This window comes from Sinocyclocheilus grahami, unplaced genomic scaffold (genome assembly GCF_001515645.1).
Source record: "Sinocyclocheilus grahami isolate Dianchi unplaced genomic scaffold, SAMN03320097.WGS_v1.1 scaffold1.1, whole genome shotgun sequence".
Taxonomy (NCBI): domain Eukaryota; kingdom Metazoa; phylum Chordata; class Actinopteri; order Cypriniformes; family Cyprinidae; genus Sinocyclocheilus; species Sinocyclocheilus grahami.
Window position 1 is genome coordinate 3,810,316 of NW_015505180.1, and position 19,276 is coordinate 3,829,591.

General features: G+C 38.5%; 3 protein-coding genes across 4 annotated transcripts; all 3 read right to left on the reverse strand.

Annotated features, from left to right (window-relative positions):
* Window positions 1-3,222: 3,222 nt before the first annotated feature.
* On the reverse strand, window positions 3,223-5,463 carry LOC107593070 (phosphate carrier protein, mitochondrial-like). Its single transcript, XM_016282692.1, has 5 exons — window positions 5,211-5,463; window positions 4,933-5,077; window positions 3,839-3,966; window positions 3,538-3,717; window positions 3,223-3,408 (listed from the first exon to the last, which is right to left on the reverse strand). The coding sequence occupies exons 2-5, from the start codon at window positions 5,060-5,062 to the stop codon at window positions 3,223-3,225; spliced, it is 624 nt and encodes a 207-aa protein (XP_016138178.1). The 5' UTR covers window positions 5,063-5,077; window positions 5,211-5,463.
* Window positions 5,464-6,224: 761 nt separating this feature from the next.
* Window positions 6,225-13,157, reverse strand: LOC107586754 (lamina-associated polypeptide 2, isoforms beta/delta/epsilon/gamma-like). Its single transcript, XM_016274305.1, has 14 exons — window positions 12,809-13,157; window positions 11,873-12,071; window positions 11,648-11,790; window positions 10,110-10,211; window positions 9,831-9,899; window positions 9,608-9,745; window positions 9,196-9,264; window positions 8,977-9,111; window positions 8,754-8,846; window positions 8,535-8,594; window positions 8,231-8,446; window positions 7,998-8,123; window positions 7,667-7,770; window positions 6,225-7,064 (listed from the first exon to the last, which is right to left on the reverse strand). Exons 1-14 carry the CDS (start codon window positions 13,082-13,084, stop codon window positions 6,716-6,718), a joined length of 2,079 nt encoding a protein of 692 aa, XP_016129791.1. The 5' UTR covers window positions 13,085-13,157; the 3' UTR covers window positions 6,225-6,715.
* Window positions 13,158-13,434: 277 nt separating this feature from the next.
* On the reverse strand, window positions 13,435-18,988 carry LOC107586834 (serine-threonine kinase receptor-associated protein-like). Of its 2 annotated transcripts, none has more exons than XM_016274483.1 (10): window positions 18,942-18,988; window positions 17,596-17,720; window positions 17,294-17,429; window positions 17,136-17,217; window positions 16,740-16,812; window positions 16,529-16,628; window positions 16,247-16,384; window positions 15,993-16,129; window positions 15,691-15,840; window positions 13,435-14,141 (listed from the first exon to the last, which is right to left on the reverse strand). In XM_016274483.1, the coding sequence occupies exons 2-10, from the start codon at window positions 17,705-17,707 to the stop codon at window positions 14,080-14,082; spliced, it is 990 nt and encodes a 329-aa protein (XP_016129969.1). In that variant the 5' UTR covers window positions 17,708-17,720; window positions 18,942-18,988; the 3' UTR covers window positions 13,435-14,079. The 2 variants fall into 2 exon arrangements, with proteins under 2 accessions (XP_016129969.1, XP_016129899.1); XM_016274413.1 differs by lacking the exon at window positions 18,942-18,988 and adding an exon at window positions 17,859-18,064.
* Window positions 18,989-19,276: the final 288 nt, after the last annotated feature.

Consider the following 19,276-nt stretch of genomic DNA (forward strand, 5'->3'; position numbering starts at 1 on the left):
ATTTACTTGGCAGTCAATGGGACAGTCACAAGCCTCCCGGTTTTCATCCAAAATATCTTAAATTGTGTTTCGAAGACGAACAAAGCTTTTATGGGTTTGGAATGACATGGGGGTAAGTGATTAATGACAAAATTTTCATTTTGGGGTGGTGTATCCCTTTAAGAGGTTTATGAACAATCTGAGGAAGTTGCTTGTTTCAAAACTTCAAATAGCTACAGAAGAGACACATGAATGCTATAATAGACCAGCTGTGATTTGATGACATTCTTACCTGTTTGCTGTCCACCTCAATATCAGCAACATAGTTCTCGAACACTGTGGGTACGTAGACCTCAGGAAACTGGTCTTTACTGAAAACGATGAGTAAACACGTCTTTCCACATGCTCCATCCCCAACGATTACAAGCTTCTTACGAATTGCAGCCATCTGTCACACAAAATGAAAAGATCAGCCAATAATTGCAAGAGGCAGGTGGAAATTGTTTTTTTGATAAATAGAGAATTGTTTGTGAATGTCTGCCCTCCTCTACTGTTTCATGAGGAAGAGCAATTCTGAGGTGGAAGTACTCCAGACATTCTTGAAAAAATATATAAACCAGGCATACAGCAGTATTATTTAACTATATCTATATTGTCATGATTCTGTTGTATCAGTGTTTGTACAGAATTCTAAAGTAACTGAAAAACATAACAGGAACCAATTATACGATACTCTGTAAAACTGTCTTGATCAAATATGATTCAGAAATATTAAGAATTCTCAAAAACAGTATTAAATCAAATATAATAATCTCTTATCTAAATACGTATGTTGTCATAAACCAACAAAATTAAGAGCTTTATTTGCAAACGTGAGTCTGGAGTGGACTTACAAAGACCGTGTGCAGGTGGCTTATTAAGAAAAATAGGAGCCAATGGTGTGAAACCAACTTGACAAAAAAAGTTATATCTATGAATTTGAATTACACAGATCATGAGAATCTTTTTCAACTGAAGAAGCTTATTAAATATGTTATAAATGTTTATTTTTGTTGGTCTACTGGCAACTCCACATTTTTATATAATCCATGTATTCAAATATTCAGATTGCATTTATTTATCAACCATTTTTTAATCATTGTGGATACTAAGACATTTTTTTTCTTTTGAGTGCTTTGAGTTAGAAACAAGCATTAAACAATTTTGATGGATCTACATTTTTAATGAAAGGACTACTGATTGAAATGGACAAATATGGATTACAGTTTCAGTATTTTTCATTCAGCATCCACCTCCACAATGAAAACAATGCGAGTAATGTTCATAAATGAAAAGCTTGTGTTGTGAGCACATTTAATTCAGCTAATGCCTTTTCATAGCAGTCTCAGTGGGCTCATTAGGAATAACAGGGGTCTATGGTGCTGTTCTTTGTGAACCAACTTGATTTAGTTAGAAACAAGTCATTTATCTCAGGCCTTTTCTGTCTTATATTTCAAAATAAAACAACAAGTGAGCTCATTAGGGTTCCTTCCCCCATGTCTACATTCATATTTCAGCCATTTTAATGATCTGTACACATTGTTCTTGTGTCATTATAGCACTGCAGTATCAACCCCTCCTCTCTCACACACACACACACACACACACCTCCCAGCTGCTGTCACAACACACCGCACCCTGTTCAATTCACTTATCAACGCTTATAAACACACATTAAAGCATTACACATACATTTGGACTCACTGTGAAACAGCTGACTGCAGTCGGGTCAAAATAATGTCGCTCAAGTGACCTTTTATAGTTTAACAATGAGTCAACCATTGATTCAACGAGAGTGAAGGCTTAATGAGGGATACAATAGCCGTTTAAAGGGCTGAGTGCTATATTGCAGAACAAAATGAGAGCTGGTGATTATAACAGCCGCATGTCCCCGGTTTGGTTTACTCCCTATGCTAACTGGGACGCCTCATCTCGCGGCCTATTGAGTGTAACGTGAGCACCGTTTGGATTCGATTCGACTAGATCCACAAATCAATTCTAGTATTAAACTTTCCAGACGTGTTACAGTCGTGATCATCGGAGTTTAATGCAATTATGAACTCATGTTCGGCATCTTGTTGTTCGTCCGTTTCCGTCATCATCACACTTAGCCGTTTAGCACCGAGCTAGCCGCATATGAAAGGCATCTTTTTATCTCACTGGAGCGGTTTTTAAAAATGCTAATCTGTTGTATTGGCTCTAGACCGTATGGGGAATAAATAAACATATCGATTGTAAATATCAGAGCTGTTTTTGTGTGAGTATTTATTTACCGTTTTTCTTTCAGATGTCCTCGCTTTCTTTATCTTTTCCTGTACGACCCCAAGGCCCCGCCCCGCAGACGGTGCCACGCCGCTAAGACACGCCCATTCTCGTCGTTTCCACCAATCAGAGGCAGAGACGCTGGAGTGACGTCCAAAAGCCAGCAGCCCCTCACTGCAGAACATAAGATCCAGGGGGCGTGGTTGGATCCACATCTAGGGGGTGGAGATTGGTAGGTTTAGGGGTGGAGTTGGGTGGGTTTAGGTATATGTAAGGTGGGAGGAGTTGGATCTGGATCTTGTGCCCCCTGGATCTTGTGTTCTGTAGTGAGGCCCATCTCCCAAAAGCAGAACAGCAACATATATTTTTGAATGACTTTTTAGTTGAAATAGACTTTCTTCTCATATCTCTTAATTTAGTCAAGTCAAGTCAAGTCTGCTTTATTGTCAATTCTTCCACATGTACAGCACATACACACAGAGAATTGAAATTGCGTTACTCTCAGACCCTTGGTGCATACAGATAACATAAATACAGATAGGTACAGATTAAATACAAAATACAACTATACAAATAAGGTAAAATGTAAATATATATATATATATATATATAAAGCATATCTTTTTTATGTATTTTTACAATATATATAGCCCTGTATAAACATTTAGAAAATACATTTGCTTCATTTTAACTGTAATTGGAAATAATGCATTTTTGTTTCTAATATTTGTATAGAAAAGGTTTAGAAGTAAATATGGTCTAGATTCATGAAATCCCCTCAAAAATGTGTTATTATTAAAGAATAAATATTACTGAAACAAAATATAGCATTCATTTCATAATTCATTTCATTACCAAAAAAAGCTTATTTGGTATGTTTAGACCTCCGAGGATCGTAAGTGTGACCTCTAAGTGAGGAATACCAGAGGGTTAAGGATCTACTCACGCTTTTAGCCCCTCCTCAGCATGCATTTTGGGGGCACACTCTCTCAGGGTGTTAGCATAGCCGGGCTGCGTCTGGATACGCACTTTACATGCTTCCATAGGAGCCAGTGCAATATCAGCAAAAAATTCAGCACTGGCAGATGCGGCCAGATACACTGAAGTCCTCCACAAATAAGCATTCTCCTGCTCACCAGACCAAAAATGACAGCAGTTAGCTGGTGATATGTCACAAACGAATATGCAAAAATATGTCCAATTAAGCATTTTGAAATGATCTTTGCAGGTTGTCTTTGTATCCCAAAGACGACTCACCTCTCCAAGCATGTCGTTGTACAGGGCCTTAAAGACTTCATAGAAACCAAACTTGCAAAGGCCTTGCATGGAGTAACCAATGAATGTAGGAGCCCACCCTTTGCCCAGACCCCTCAAGCCATCCTCTCTCAGGGTGACTGAGAAACCATTGAAAATGGACTTGTACTTATCCGGGTCCACCTGGAAGACAATATAAATGATGCATTTGCCTAAGTCTGGTTACACAATCAGTCAAAACAAGTTGGTAACTTCTCTATTGTAACATTAAAACGTGTAGACACTAAAGAAGTAAAACAGACACCTGTATGCGGCATTTAATGAGGTCGAGGGGCACGACTGCTGTGTGTGTGAGACCACAGCTCAAAACCCCACCGAAACCGCAGAGGGCGTAATATTTATTTGACCCATACTTACAGCTCACATCTGCATCTGAGGGACAAAAACACACATTTAACATCACAAAACTGCTCACAAACATCAATACTGTGTGTGATAAAACAGAGGAAAAAGTACATGTGAGCTTAAGTTAAGAGTTCATGACAGATACCGTAGTGTTGTTTGAATTGAGAATAAATTGTTTCAGTCTGATCCAGTTCAGAAAACCTGAATGATTTATTTATGAACTGGATATTGTGCCTTTCTCGAGTTCAACTCACTAATTCAATGAACTGTTTGCAGCAGTTAACAGTAAATAACCGAATAAATTGAGTTTGTCACACAAAACTCTGGCATTGCAGAAGACTTACATTATTTATATACATTATATATTCTTTACAAACCATTTGAACTACAATCATGATGATTTTGCAAGCTTTGTCTTCATTCATTGCAATTGCATATAGAAACCAATCAGCACTAAAATGTCTTCTTTTGTGTCCCATAGAAGGACGAAACAGGAATATAATGATATTTTGGGTCAACTATTCTTTTAACAGTAAATAGGTGTCCTTCATATTCAAGTGCAATATTTTCTTGAGAAAAAGTGTCTAGGAATTAACAGGCGATCATGACAAGGTAAAGTCTATTAGCCACACGTGTAATCCTTTTGGAGGAGGTTCATTCTTTACGAATGGAATGACGAGCAGTCAGACAGTCGGAGTTCACTTTAAATATAGTAGTGTATTTTCACTGAGCATCCAACAACCAACCAACAACTGAGTAATGCCAGCAACCAAAAAATGTCCCAAAAAATCTTACAACACATAATAACAACCATAACAATTACTGCAAACAAAAAAGCAACCTAAATAAATACTAGGAAAATAACAAACAATAAATAAAACAAATAAAATATAAGAGGACAAAATAAAAAAAAAATATGCAAAAGCCATATTCCATGTCTACTTTTTGCAACCAACTTTCCAATTCAGAAGATAAAGACGAAGAACTTCTTACCATCAGAAGCTGCTGCAGCAAGTTTGCGTTTTATCTGCTGGCTCTCTTGTTGCTGTTGTGGTTTCATGGAAAAAAAAGGAGTCTGGAAAGGATTCAACCGTGCCTGCTGTGTTAGGGCGATTGGGTACATTTTCACCAGGGTTTACTGCTAAAACAGACAGGTGACAATTAAAATCAAACAAAAGTAAGCCGTTCTTGCACACATTGCTTAGAAATAAAGCACTTATCTCTCATTCAAGTATTTGAGAAATTCATATTGAAAGAAATCGTCCACTCACTTGTTGGTTGTAAAGAAACGGCGCCTCCTTGGTGCATCAGCGGCAGGCGAATCTAAGACATCAGATGACCTCAGACTAAATCCCCCTGACCTTCTGTGACGTCATCACACTGAGAATGAACACCAACCCATTTGAAAGAGGAATTATGTTATTATGGGCCACACTAGCATTCATGAAAAAAACTCCACCATTCTGTGTGGAGTTATTGGTGTAAATATGTGTCCAACTAAATTATAGTAACTGATGGTTGAGTCTCAATGCAAACTTCAGCTCATGGTAGCGTGTGTGAGCTTATTACTCACAGCAGTGGCTGGTGTAAGGCGATTAAACTCAATGAGACGCTCTATTCCTGGACCAGAGCAGAGGGCCTTGCAGAGTTATATCCTCCTTACCTATCCCAGATCAAAGTAAGGTCAGACTTGCCAGTGTCTCTGTGAAGAACTGCTACAAACCCCTTCTCTCAACTTGAAGGCAATACATTTAGTAAAGGAAGTGTGCTAATAAATTAGGTCAAACACACACACACACACACACACACACTTATCAAAATAAACCAGCCAACTGAGATGTAGATGAGGTAAACTGCTTTATTAAACCATATTCTGTCGTATACATAAAGTACCTGAACGCTCCCAGATTTCTCACAAATCTACAGCACCTTATAATATAAAATAAATACATATTCAGAATATTGAATGGTAAATGCATCAGTCTTAAAAGCAGAGTAAAGGGCACAATGGTGGCCATTTTACCCATTGTCCAGTTCTACCAATGTAACATATCAAGTATCAGGATATTACAATGTTTATGAACCCAAATTTTTTAAAGTCACTCAAATTTAATAGTGATCATTTCCAAATTTGAGAACTAGACTGTCGAGTTCTTGTTGCAAACTCTCAAGTAGGTTGTTCAAATTAATCGTTGACATGTTACAAAACTACTTGTAACGCCGACATCCCAAAATAACAAAAATGAAATGGATTAAAATGATAATAAAAATATTAAATGGAATTACATTGCAAAACAGTTTATTGAAAATATTTGTATTTCAACAACATACACAAATACTACAAGGGCCGTCAATGTTAAGATACGGCACCTATAAAGAGCTACATGTGAAAAATGCAAAAATAGTCACAAGTAGACACTAAACGTAGTTTACAAACAAAACAAGTGTATTTAGCTAACTCCTTCAGCACTTCAACTCAGACTCACATTCATTGACAGCACCAACAATTATCTGTAAAATAATGTACAAATGAAACACACACTCAACATACAAAAGGCAAGAAAAGTGACCGTTTTAAAATTAAAACCAGGCTTCATTCCTCTAAACCGGTTCATTTGGAAGAGGGTATGAACAGACATGATGCAAAAGCTGGGGCTTTCTGTCTTTGTATGAATCTATAAAGATCGCAGATAAAAGTCCACGGCTGCTGTATCAACAAAGACGTACTGGCTGAGTATGATAAAGAGGGAAAAGACTGGGGCGATTCGCATAACATTCATTTGCTGGTGCCATCATCTGCTCCGCTCTGCTTGAAGAGTCCAACCTCATTAGTCTCCATGGCCTGGTAGACAAAGAACAGGAATCCAGCGACTGCACTGAGCAGCAGAAGCTGCACCCACACAGGCAGGCTGCGCCGCGCTCTGGTCTTCACAGCAGGGGGCGCCACGGGCTTGGAAGCGGTTAGAGGGACGGCGGTCACATGTGGAACAGATCTGGTCTCTGTGTAGGTGGAGGAGGAGCTGGTTTCTCTGAGCTCCTTAAGACGGAGACGGGATTCGTCCAGCCATGTGTCACCGACCAGGGGCCGGCCAGCTGCTCCTCTGATTGGTCGGCGACAGGTAGCACTAAAAATACATTTGAAAAATAAGTAAATATTTTGAAAAAAAATCTGCTTCCAAGGAAATGTACCTCATTTTAAAAGTTTTTTTTTTTTTTATTAAAAAAAAAAGAACATACTTTTCCAAAAATACTTTTACGTTGTCCATACATTTAAAAAAAAAAATTAGATTTATAGTTGTTTATTTGCAATCTTTTGGTACTTATCGGTTAGCTGAAATTATCTGTTGTTTGTGTATACAAACATTCAGTTTTATAGGTCATAACACTCATTCTGTTCAGAATTATTTTATATATAAAAAAAACAAAAAAAAAACTATTGTTAAAAAATTAACAATGCCTACAATCACTTGAATAAAAGTCTTATGATAAGCATGTTAATACTTTTGATATTTTTTGGGAGACAAAAGAGTGTGATACAACTGTCTGAAAAGAAACCAAATTGTTTGCCACAATCTTTTAATTATTATTATTATTTTATAATTAAATTTTTTTCTTTAAAATTGTATAAGTTTAAAGGGAGTTTCAAAACAGATTTTTAAAGACATGGACACTCTTATTTCTGTTTGACCCTGGTGTTTGATCAGTGCAAGTGCTCTTCCCTCCATACCTGATTCCAGTAGGGGTGCTGAGGTTTTCATTGGGAAAGATCTCTTTAAGCACATCTCTCTCGACCGTCCTCGGGGTCTGATCAATAGCAGACACCTTTTCAACCTGCGCACAAATACAGCCACAAAGACGTGAACGCTGGTGCGGGATATAACATCACCACAAACATTGCTATACTGAAGATCCATGTTGTCAGTTTTCACTTTAAAAACAAAAGAAACACGTTACATCACACCACAGCCGTGCATAACCTCAGTGACTCTTGAATCCCAAGTTTCCTCATTACCTTTACACACCTGTGGAGCCAAAAACCATAAAGATCATGAAATTACCATTGCGGTCTTTGGCATCTCCGTCTGGCTGCTATCAAGTCCTTGGACAGAAGTGATTTGGGAAAAGAAAGGGGTGATTTTGAACAGTCTAGTCTTGGTCTGGGTCTTTGGTGAGCCAAAGCTCTCCTGATAAACCAACAACGTAAATTACAGCTCAAAATTCATGTAACATTGTAACCCATTACCATGTCAAAAACAAATGTCCATAAATGAACAATTATTCAACTGCAAACCTGAGAATGGTCATATGAGACAGGAAGAGAGTCCTCTGAAGCTGTACGGGGGGAAGAATCCCTAAAAGAAACTGCGTGTGATGGAAAAACCTCTCTTCGGCCATCACAGGACGGTGAAAGACGGCTCACCATGTCTATCAGGGGTTTGGAAGGTTTGGTTTGACTCAAATGAGGCTTTGAGAGCTTCGATACTATGACAGATTTGACTTCCTGTGCCTTCAGAGAACAGAACAGAACCTCGTGAGCTACTAAAATGAATGTTTAAAACGGTTATGAACCATCCGTGGATTGCCACGAGACATACCACAGGAGAACGGCTCGAAGGTCTACAGTTCAGTACGTCCTGCATACCCTGGCCATCCACCTGAGATTATGAAAATTTAAGTTAAGATCCTTTATGTTGCACACATATGCATTTTGAGGCTGACTAGATGGACAAAAGTACAAAATGGTGGTTTGACATCTATTATATGTTGATTTAGAGCTAAAACCATTAATTAATGATGGATGTGTGTATTTTCACCTCAACGCAAGCAGTATTAAGCAGGGAAACGAGCGGCTCTCGTTTGGATGGTCTAATCAGAGGGGAAGTGAATTCAGCGGCATTCTCATCAAACTACAGAGAAGACATTTGAGTGACGCACACACACACACACACACACACACAAAACAATGACCAACTCTATTAAATGTGATGCTTTCATTCTCAAGTTGAAAGACATGGAAGATTTATAGAGGGTTGGCACCTTGTCAGCAGTAGTGGCGCCATGTAAACCGGATAAGGCAGACTGGTAAGGAGAGTTGCGCCATTTTAGTGATTCTGCCCAGTTAGTTGCAGACATGGAGGAGCGTTTTGAGGGTTTGGGATCCTTTGGCTCTACCTTTAATATGACACCATAAGAAACACTGTGGCACTGGAAAATGAGCTGCATCATGTTCATGTGTGAGGTTTCTTCTGGACCTACCAAAGGTTGTACTTTCATCCTCACCAGAGGAATAGAGACCTCCTTCAATACTGAGGGCTCAGAGAAATCCTACGAGACATGATTTCCAAAAAAACAAATGAGGCATGGTGTTCCAAACCTGTATGAATTTTTCTTCTTTTGAACACAAAAGATGACATTTTGAAGAATGTTGGTAACCACATGCTGGTAGCCATTGACTTCCATAGTATTTTTCCATACTATAGAAGTCAATGAAAACCTGTTTAGCTGCCAACATTCTTCAAAACACCATCTTTTGTGTTCAACAGAAGAAACTCACTCACAGATTTGGAACAACTTGTGGGTGAGTAAATGATAGAATTACATTGAGAATTTCAATTGTTTTGCCTTTCAAATTAAGATCTCAGACAAGGGTTTTTAAGCAGACAGACACCTTATCAGTAACAGGAGCCTCATTCAAATCAGGCCGATATGAGCGGACTGGTGCGCTGCGTCGTCTCAGAAATTCAGTCTTAGATGAGAGCTTTGACGTCTTGTCTGTGAGCAAAGGTCTGGGCTCTTTTCTTGTTGCCTTTAATATAAGGACAAAAGCATGTACATGAAGTCAGCCTCATAATTTAGACAGTTGGCACTACGCCAGTGTCATGACCACCTACCACAAGTCCTGTTCTTCTCCTGTCTTGAGTAACAGGGAAGTACTCAACAGATGAGAGCTCAGAGTTCTCCTGAAAACACCACACATGCATACAAACCCCATTTACCATTGAGTAACAAAGTATATTTCAGCCTTGGCTCATTTGTGAAACAAATAGGAGCTCAACCAAACCCTGTCCACCAGTGTGCAAACCCAAATATATATATATTTTTTTAAACTTTATCACCACACCCAGAAACCAGGTGATGCACAATAATATCATAACCACAGATTATGTTACATTTTCGTCGCTTGCAGGAACCATCTGATCGAGCCTGTGAGAAGATCTCTTCAACTTTCTCTTAATGTTCAAAACCGGCATATCTTCCTCCTGCTTATGTTCCTCATCCTCCTACACATCACACAACAAAAGGTCTAGAATTTTCCATACATGAGTAAATGGCTTATCTGATACTGACAGCAGGTATGACAACACTCAAATGTGGAGCAGTCATGTGACCACCTGCAGTAGGTCAGATCTCTTCTACACCAGGTGGTGCTACTGAACCCTGAACAGATAATGCTGGGAAAATATGCAGGTAGGAACATCACTTGGGGGAAAAAATGGCAACGGTTTATATTAGAGACAGTAAACGGTAAAGGGCAAAAGGATGCAATGACTGCACTACCTAAGAAACTTGAACAGCTTTTACGTGAATGAAGATACTGTGAAAAAAAGAAGTCTTTAATGAGAGTATATTCTTGGCTATTTGTTTACAGCTGACTTGGACAAGTCTACAAAGAGATGCAAGACCTTCACACAGGAATGAGAAAGCAAAAAGTGTCTGGAGGAAGGAAGGGAATAAGATGATAAAACAGGATTAAAGTCTGGGCCAAGTTGAAGCTAAAGTGAAAGAGAGAAGGGATATGAGACAGTAGGAGTGCTAGCTGTAATTGAAATCATGTGAACATATCTTCAGTCTGCAGATTTAGCTTCATTTGCCACATACTCACAATTTTGGCAAGGCTACTTAATTGGCCTTAAGACTAATCGTTTACTCCTGTAACGAGATGCATTTCTGAATCAAATAGCATCAATATACTAATGAGAAAGGCAAAAAAAAATTTATATACCAGGAATTGTTGGTTGAATTTATTTGATGAAAAATATAGTAAAAATAGTAATATTGTGAAATATTACAATTTCAAACAACTGTTTTCTATTGGAATACATTTAAAATGAAGTCTTGTATATGAAGAATAGTGTAGATCTGCCACCTCACTCCCTAGATATTGACATAGCTCGACCACTAGGCACAACAGTGGTTTTCCTTTGCTGCAGGTTAAATGGATTAAACAATTTGATTTAACCGAGATGCGTTTTGGCTGATGTACAAAAGAAGCAAAAAGGAAAAGCACAAGCAAGCACAATGCACATGTTTCGTCCTCCTCACCCTGTTGTGCTGGCCACTGCGTGTTCGGCTGGTCACTCATGAGAAAGGCAAAAAAAAATTTATATACCAGGAATTGTTGGTTGAATTTATTTGATGAAAAATATAGTAAAAATAGTAATATTGTGAAATATTACAATTTCAAACAACTTTTCTATTGGAATACATTTAAAATGAAGTCTTGTATATGAAGAATAGTGTAGATCTGCCACCTCACTCCCTAGATATCGACATAGCTCGACCACTAGGCACAACAGTGGTTTTCCTTTGCTGCAGGTTAAATGGATTAAACAATTTGATTTAACCGAGATGCGTTTTGGCTGATGTACAAAAGAAGCAAAAAGGAAAAGCACAAGTAAGCACAATGCACATGTTTCGTCCTCCTCACCCTGTTGTGCTGGCCACTGCGTGTTCGGCTGGTCACTGGTGTTTTCCCTCTGCTCCTGATTGGTCTCTCCACAACTGGGATCGGCTCGGCCTCTACTTCTGGTTCAGGTTCGGGCACAAACACAGGGGCTGGAGCTACCGTTTCTGACAAACAGGCAAAAGAGCATTTTTTTACATTTATTTCTATAAGTATGTGCTTAAATAAAGGGATCTTTGTGTCCATTACCTTCCTCTTTGTCGCTGTACTGGTCTGAGTCTGTGTTGCCATTCTGGCTGCCGTCTGTCTGTGACGTCTCTGAGGGAGGGGCCACAGTCTCGGGAGGACCTTGATCCAACAGCTTCTGAAGCCTCTTCTCGTAGACCTTCCGAGTGGACGCTGATGAGAAGACATTGGTTAATGTCAGTGTCAAATCAGTAAAGTTCTTCTGAGCATGACAAACAACAATGCTGAAATATATTGTTTGATTTAGATGAAAATTTCTTTGCCATCATGAAAGGGTTCTGCCCTATTCATAACAAGCAGTGAGAAAGTCTGCTGCTTTATCTGAAGAGCTTTCCAACATCCATTTGACTACATATTTGGCGTTAAGTTTGTTACATATGTTTTGATTATATCTCAAGGGCGTTCCATGAGCCCAAGCTACTTGTAGCTATGATTTCAACGTATAAAAAGTCATTTAGAACCTAAATATAATTTACATTTAATCAATGTATCAATCAATATTGGCTAAATGTATTACTGCATGTTTTAATCTAATACTATTCTAATAAATACATGTTGTGAGTGTGATAAAATTCATATAAATATTTGTGTTTTGTGTAACACTTCTATTCTACTGATAGAATGTTCGCAAACGAATCGTTCAGACCTGTTTTGTAATAGAGCTCAATTGATTCACTGAAATGATCCAACTCAAAATAACGATTCGCTCACGAACCGGACACCATTAGTAAAAGTTCGCCATGCCGGTTTGTTTTCATTTGTAAGACATGTGCACTGGACACCTGTGACATTTATTTACTCTGATAACACTAACCTCTTCATTTTACTCGAACATCAAAGATGCACGATTTGATTCAATTGATAAAAATCGAAACTGCGAATTGCATCAACATGATTCATTTATATGGAAATCAAATAACCAGCCAAAACAAAGCAAGCATTTTCAAAACAAGTCAGATCAACGATCAACCAACCCACCCTGCCAGAGCGGCTCCTGTTGGAGACCACGGGGGCTGGAGGCAGTTCCTCGTCGCTGGAGAAGACATCCGGAGAGCCGCTGCTCTTTTTGTTTTGCGCGGTCAGATTCTTCAAGTACAGCTGCACGTATACGTCCTTCTTCTGGTCGCCGTTCGGCAGAGCCACATTATGGGCCAGCAGTGCACTTTTAAGCTTATCTTTAGTGAGCACAGACGGGTCCTCCAGAAATTCCGACATGTCCGTTACCTTGAGCAGAACACTATCGCTGGCTGAGACTGATTTCTTTTATGGGATCAGTGACCATCTTAGGAGAGAGACCCCTATTGGACGCGTTCCGCAGAAAGAAGCGCTCTGATTGGTTGTTAGACTATTTAAAATCACTGGCGATAAATAGACGGGTTGAACCACTTGTTTATAAGTTTATAAGATCACTTTAAAAAGATTAGATTTAAACTACAAAATGGCTTCTATTGGTGGACTGATGGGCAATTGAAGTGCAGAACATCACAGCATTAAATTATTTGTAATATAATGCTTTGAAATGAACACTTTTATATTATCTGATAAAAAAAAAGAAAAATGTTCCATTTGATAAAGGTACGTCATCATTTTATTGGCCAAATGATACAACTTATGTTGCAACCAAAGACAAAATTATTAAAGAACTTAAGTCAAGTTTACATATTTCCCAGGCTGTCATGGAAAACATTTACCACAAATTCACACTACTATTGAAAAACATTTGAATAACACGTTCCTCAGGAGCACTTCCGCTGAGAGATGTTATCAAACCGAACATTGAACTCTCGCATTAACAAACAAAATGTACTGAAAGCACATGTTGTAACACCAAAACAAAACCAAAAAAAAAAGAAAAATAATCTTAACGAAAGTGATCACAGTGCTGCAGAAACCGACCGCTTATGAAGGAGCTGACTGGTGTATCATGGGTATCAAAGTAAAAGCAGGCAGCTGGAGGATTAGCATTTGAACTAACGCTCTCAGCTCTACCGCCGTCTCCTGATGCTCATATCCACAATGTGTATGTGCGTGTTGGTTTATCTCCACGCTCAAAAGTCATGCTCGGCAGTGCGGTCTGTCTCATGTGAAGAAGGGTGGTGGCACAGCACTCTGCTGGGGTGTGGTTTCCTTGACCCATCCAGTCCCCTGACCTCTCCCTCTCCCGTGATCTCTCCTCCTTTGCCTCGTTGTCTCCCTCTTTCTCTCCCAACTCAGGCCTTGATCTCTGCTGGAGGGCAGTACAGGACTTCAGAGTTCTCTGATGACAGCTCCTCTGAAAAAAACAGAGAGATTTTAGTGTAGGATACATAATCCGATACACAAGGCCACATATGAAGCATATTCCTGACCTATGAGGCACATTCAAATAGAAAAAAAAAAAAATTCACAGATAAAATAATTTAATATTGAATTATTCATGAGCAGGCATTTGATTCATTCTCATTCAGGGAGAATCGTGCCAGATATTGTATTAATTACAGCACAACAGAAAAAGCATTTCTTCATGCAAATGAGAGGCAAAACAAGCCACTTGTCAGCTAATCGCTTAAGTAAAGACAAGTGATAGTCTCGCGTAGCCAGACCTTCAGACTAACGGCAGAAGGTCTGGGAACCTTGGCCGCTTTGAATGGCAAGGACCGCCCAAGAGGCCATATGACTGACAGATAAAGCAACCAATCACGCTTCGGTTTGTTCTGCGTTATGTTTAGGGGCGTGGAAATGTCCCCACAATAACAGACCATGTGTAAAACTCTTGGACGTATTTTAAAATTCTATGCTGCAAACTTTAAATATTTCACATACTTTTGAAAATCCAGCGTTCAGTTGATCCTGATAAGCTATCCTGATAAATCCTGTATAATTCAACCAATCCGATGACGACTCTGAAACTCCCACAGTGTTTCCAATTTTGTGTGCCGTATGCATCAGACGTTCAGCCAACTTAGGCAATGACATCTGTCATGAGCCTTTCAAATCTAATGATAGTGCTGCAATTCTGCTGGACTTAGAAAATATAACAATGCCATATTATAAGCACTATATTGCAAGCTTTTCTTTTGGTTAATTAATAGAAGCGTATTAGGCTGATAATGTATGTAAAGTTTAGGCTTTCAGAAATAAAGTGTACATATTTTTACATTTTTATTTTGTGATACTGACACTGGTGACAAGAATTATGAAATTTCTATGGTATCAAACATTTTGATATCATGAAGACCTTATTTAAAGCAAAAATAACTAACTATATTGTGATATATATCGTTACTGTGTAATAAAATTACTCATGTCGTGATATAAGGTCATATCGCCTACCCCTAAACTGTAAAATAAATAAATAGGAGTATTGAAGATAAACATACTGCTACTATTACTACTACTAATTTAAAAAAAATGTTACAGTACAAATTAGTCTTAATTTCTTTATTTTAAAAGGTTAAACCACCAAGTTTATACTACAGTGAACACAGATTGTGCATAACCCTGCAGAGAGCCCTTAAAACTTCTGTTTTGTTGACAACAGTTGGTTTATAAGCACTTCAAGTTATCATTACAAGTTTAAGACAGTTGGAGCATTTTGTGTTCCCAAATACACGTTTTAAGTGACCCAAGCTCAGAGTAGCATTTACTGCAAACTGAGCTGCTCAGAGTCACTCAAAAAACTGGATCATGAGCCGTTTGTGAGTAGAAGAATGCAGTGGTGTGCATATATTTAATTAACTCGCACTAAGCCATATCGCGATTTCGGTTTTAATTCAACCACTTGTGCAGCCCGACATACTAACTTTCTTGACTGTATCTTCACAGTATCTATGTAAACTCACCAGGCAGGACACATTTCCACAGGCCGTATGTTTTCCCTACAGCTGTCTGCCACAGACGCAGAGTGCCATCCTCTGAGCCACTGGCATACAGCTCTCCATCAGGGCTAAACCGCAAACAGTGTATGGGCCCGAAATGACCCTTATATGACTCTGAAAGAGAGACAAACTTAATGTCAAGCATGAAGAAATAAGTATATATTCATGAGCCAGTCTATAATAATAATAATAATAATAATAATAATAAGCAGCTTTGTTTTTTCATAATTTAGTTAATTACATTAACTCAGGAACTATATTCCTACCCATTTCCTCTCTGGTGGTGTAGTCATATTTATAAAGCTTGAAATCATCTCCTCCAGCTACAAAGAAGTCTTTCTCAGGATGCAGTGAGGCGGAGTGAATGGAAGCAGGGGCATCAACAGTCTTAATCAGATCCAAACTGAATAAAACAGAAACCATCTGACATTAAGTTCTCAATACATTTTAAGGGCATGTTTTTGTCCTAATTAGCCCTTAAGGTAATATTTGCATGATTTGACAGATTGTAGCCATCTACCTGTGGGCTTTGTAGAAAGCAATGGTCCTCCCGTATGTGATAACGAGGATCTCCCCATCAGGAATGTACTCCATGCTGCTGACAGAGGCATCAAACGACAGTGTCTTCACTGCCTCCTTTGTGTTCTTGTCCCAAAGTCTACACAAGACAGACAACACGCACTCAGAATCAGACATACATACATAAACCGACATATATAGACATACTGTAAAATATCTTACTGCAAAAAAGCAAAGTATCAACTGTAAAAAAACTTCATCCATTACCATTTTGGCCACTTACCGGATAGTTTTGTCCTCAGCAGCTGAGAGAATCTGTTGGTCATTGTTACACCACAGAGCTTTCTTTATGGCAGTGGTGTGGCCTGCAATCTCCTGGGGTTCTGCATTACAAATGCCATTTAGCTGAACATGTCATTTTATCTTTAAGCAATTATGACTAGGAATTGGGATTCTGCAAATCAAAACAAATGAAAAAAAGTCACTTTACATACCTGCTTCAGGTTTGCTGAGATCATAGATGCGCAGTACTTTATCATTCCCTCCAGTCAGGAGACAGTTACTGTCCTGTTGATTTAACATATGCAGATAAAATCTCTTCATTTTAAAAAAATGACTCCGCCCAATTAACAGTGTGTTGGAAAACATGAAATGAAGTGACATCACTGAAATGACATTATTAATGCTGTGAACATATGGTAGTTTCATACATAGTTTGGATTATAGAGATAGAGAAAATAAATCTTCATATTGTTCAGCCTTATAGCTCAACATTTTTGTATTCGAAAAGACTTGAAAGGGTACTGTTTTCATTACTTTATTCTAGTATATTTAAAATATTTAATGCAAGAAGTAAACTAATAAATAAATACTATATTTAAAAATAATACCTGTGTGAAGTTCACAGATTTCACAATGTGCTTGTGCGCCAGTGTGAGGACCTCATCTCCAGTGATAGCGTCCCATACCTTTCTGTCAGATTCAAATAAATACTAAAGGTAAAATAACGTTTCACCAATATCATTTTTTTGCTATTGCTTGTACTTACGCTGTAAAATCTGCTGCGGCCGTAGCTGCTTTTGTAGCTTCTTTATTTAAGGTGGCACCCCAGACAGCACCCTTGTGACCCAAGAACGTCCCGATCCAGTCCCCTGTGTCTCCCTGGCGCAACATAGGTTTGCCATCTGCAATTTTGGATTGCCAAAACAGACTTTCAGATGTATTTTACAAACAATTAATCTACAGACAGTCACTTACTTTAAACAAATTGTTAAACAACATGCTCAATGCCTAGCAAGAAGACTAGGTGTACTGTCAGGGGTTGGTTTTAAGATTCAAGAACACACCTACCTTTACAAGCGCTAATGAGGAAATATCCATAAGGAGTTATTCCACTGAACGCCAGATCCACAACAGGTCTGGTGTGACCAGAACAGGTGAGAGGAGTCTGTCTCATAGCCATACTCACTGGAGACCTAAAAAAAAAATGACAGGGCACATTTGGAATTTTACTCAAAAACAGCTACCCGTGTATGTCTAAAAACAAGGTATTTAACAGGACAGAGCAGATGTGCTGGCTAACAGGCTTGGCTAGCCAGAAAATCAATCATTACCTTAAAAAGACAGCAAAACAACGACACACACCAGTACTTTGTGGCCAAATTACGTATCGGGGAGGACTGTGGAGCTCAGAGCTGCACTCCCAGCTACAGTGCTGTGCCACCAGCTACACGAGGTGTGTGTGAGTGTGTAAGCTATACTCGAGCCCTCGCTAACGCTACAGGAGCATAATGGAAGCACTAGTGTGAAAACCGGCCATCATTTCCGGCCCGCGACGCCACGGGATTGGTCAGAATCGTGTCACGTGGAGCGCTATGTAGTCCTTTCTCTAACATTAAGTACATATAACATGTTTGCTAACACGTATTGTAAAATGTTTATTGTGTAACATAAAAAAGAAGAAAAGCCTATAAGGAAAGCTTTTAACCGTGTATATGAGAACATTTGTTCAGTATTATGAGGTACGAGCTCAAAATGACGAGAACGTTATTATGAGCCCGTACGGCATTATAAAGAGAAAGTTTTTCAGTATTATTAAATTATTATGCTATTATGGCGACTATGAATCACATTTTAACCAAAAGATTTACTTTCAATCTTTCAAGTAAACTTTTTGAGCCACGGAGCGCCCCCCGTAGGTAAGTAATTCCTGTACAGGATCAAATTAGAACAATTTTCTTTTGAATACAGTGGTCACGACATGTAATACACATAAACAGGTTGCGGAGGGAAATGTTTTACATACAGACAACAATACAGAAACAGTAATACACAAATACCAACAAATAAAAATGGTAAACAATGGCAACAAAAGAAAAAATTAAACAACTAAATAAGAAAAAAGGGGGTGTTTAATCCCACTGGAGAAGAAGAAAAAAACAATTTGAGACTTACATGGCATTAAAGATAGGAAAAGAGTTACAAACAGACACTCTTTTTAAAGACAAATGGATCAATTAAAGGTATAGCTCAAATTCTTTCATGAAAACAAAAAAGAGAGGTCTGGAGTTTGAGTATGTGCATCTATGAATGTGGAATTTTGCACTTCATCAATCTGTTAACATCCAGTGATGCTGACACAACTGACCTGTATTCTGTGATCTCATGATAATGCAGGGTCATTATGGGACACGTACCTGTTTTAAAGGCAGGGGAGAAATTTCTGGAAAGACTCACAGAACATGCTGGATGGATAGATAGATAAATATAATGATTGATAAAGTATTATTAACCTGACAAATACATGTGCGTCTATTAACCAATGGGTCCGTACATATTTCTATGGTTTATTTATAAGACAAAGAAATGAAACGTTTGTTACATTTATTTAAAGGTTACGTCAATCTGAAACTGTAATGCTTGTGATTGCCATGAATCACAGGTTGCTACACATCTTACATCATTTTAGCTCTCTGAAAATCTTGCTAAAGGCCATATTCAAGATGAACATCGGCAGTGAGCACACATTTTC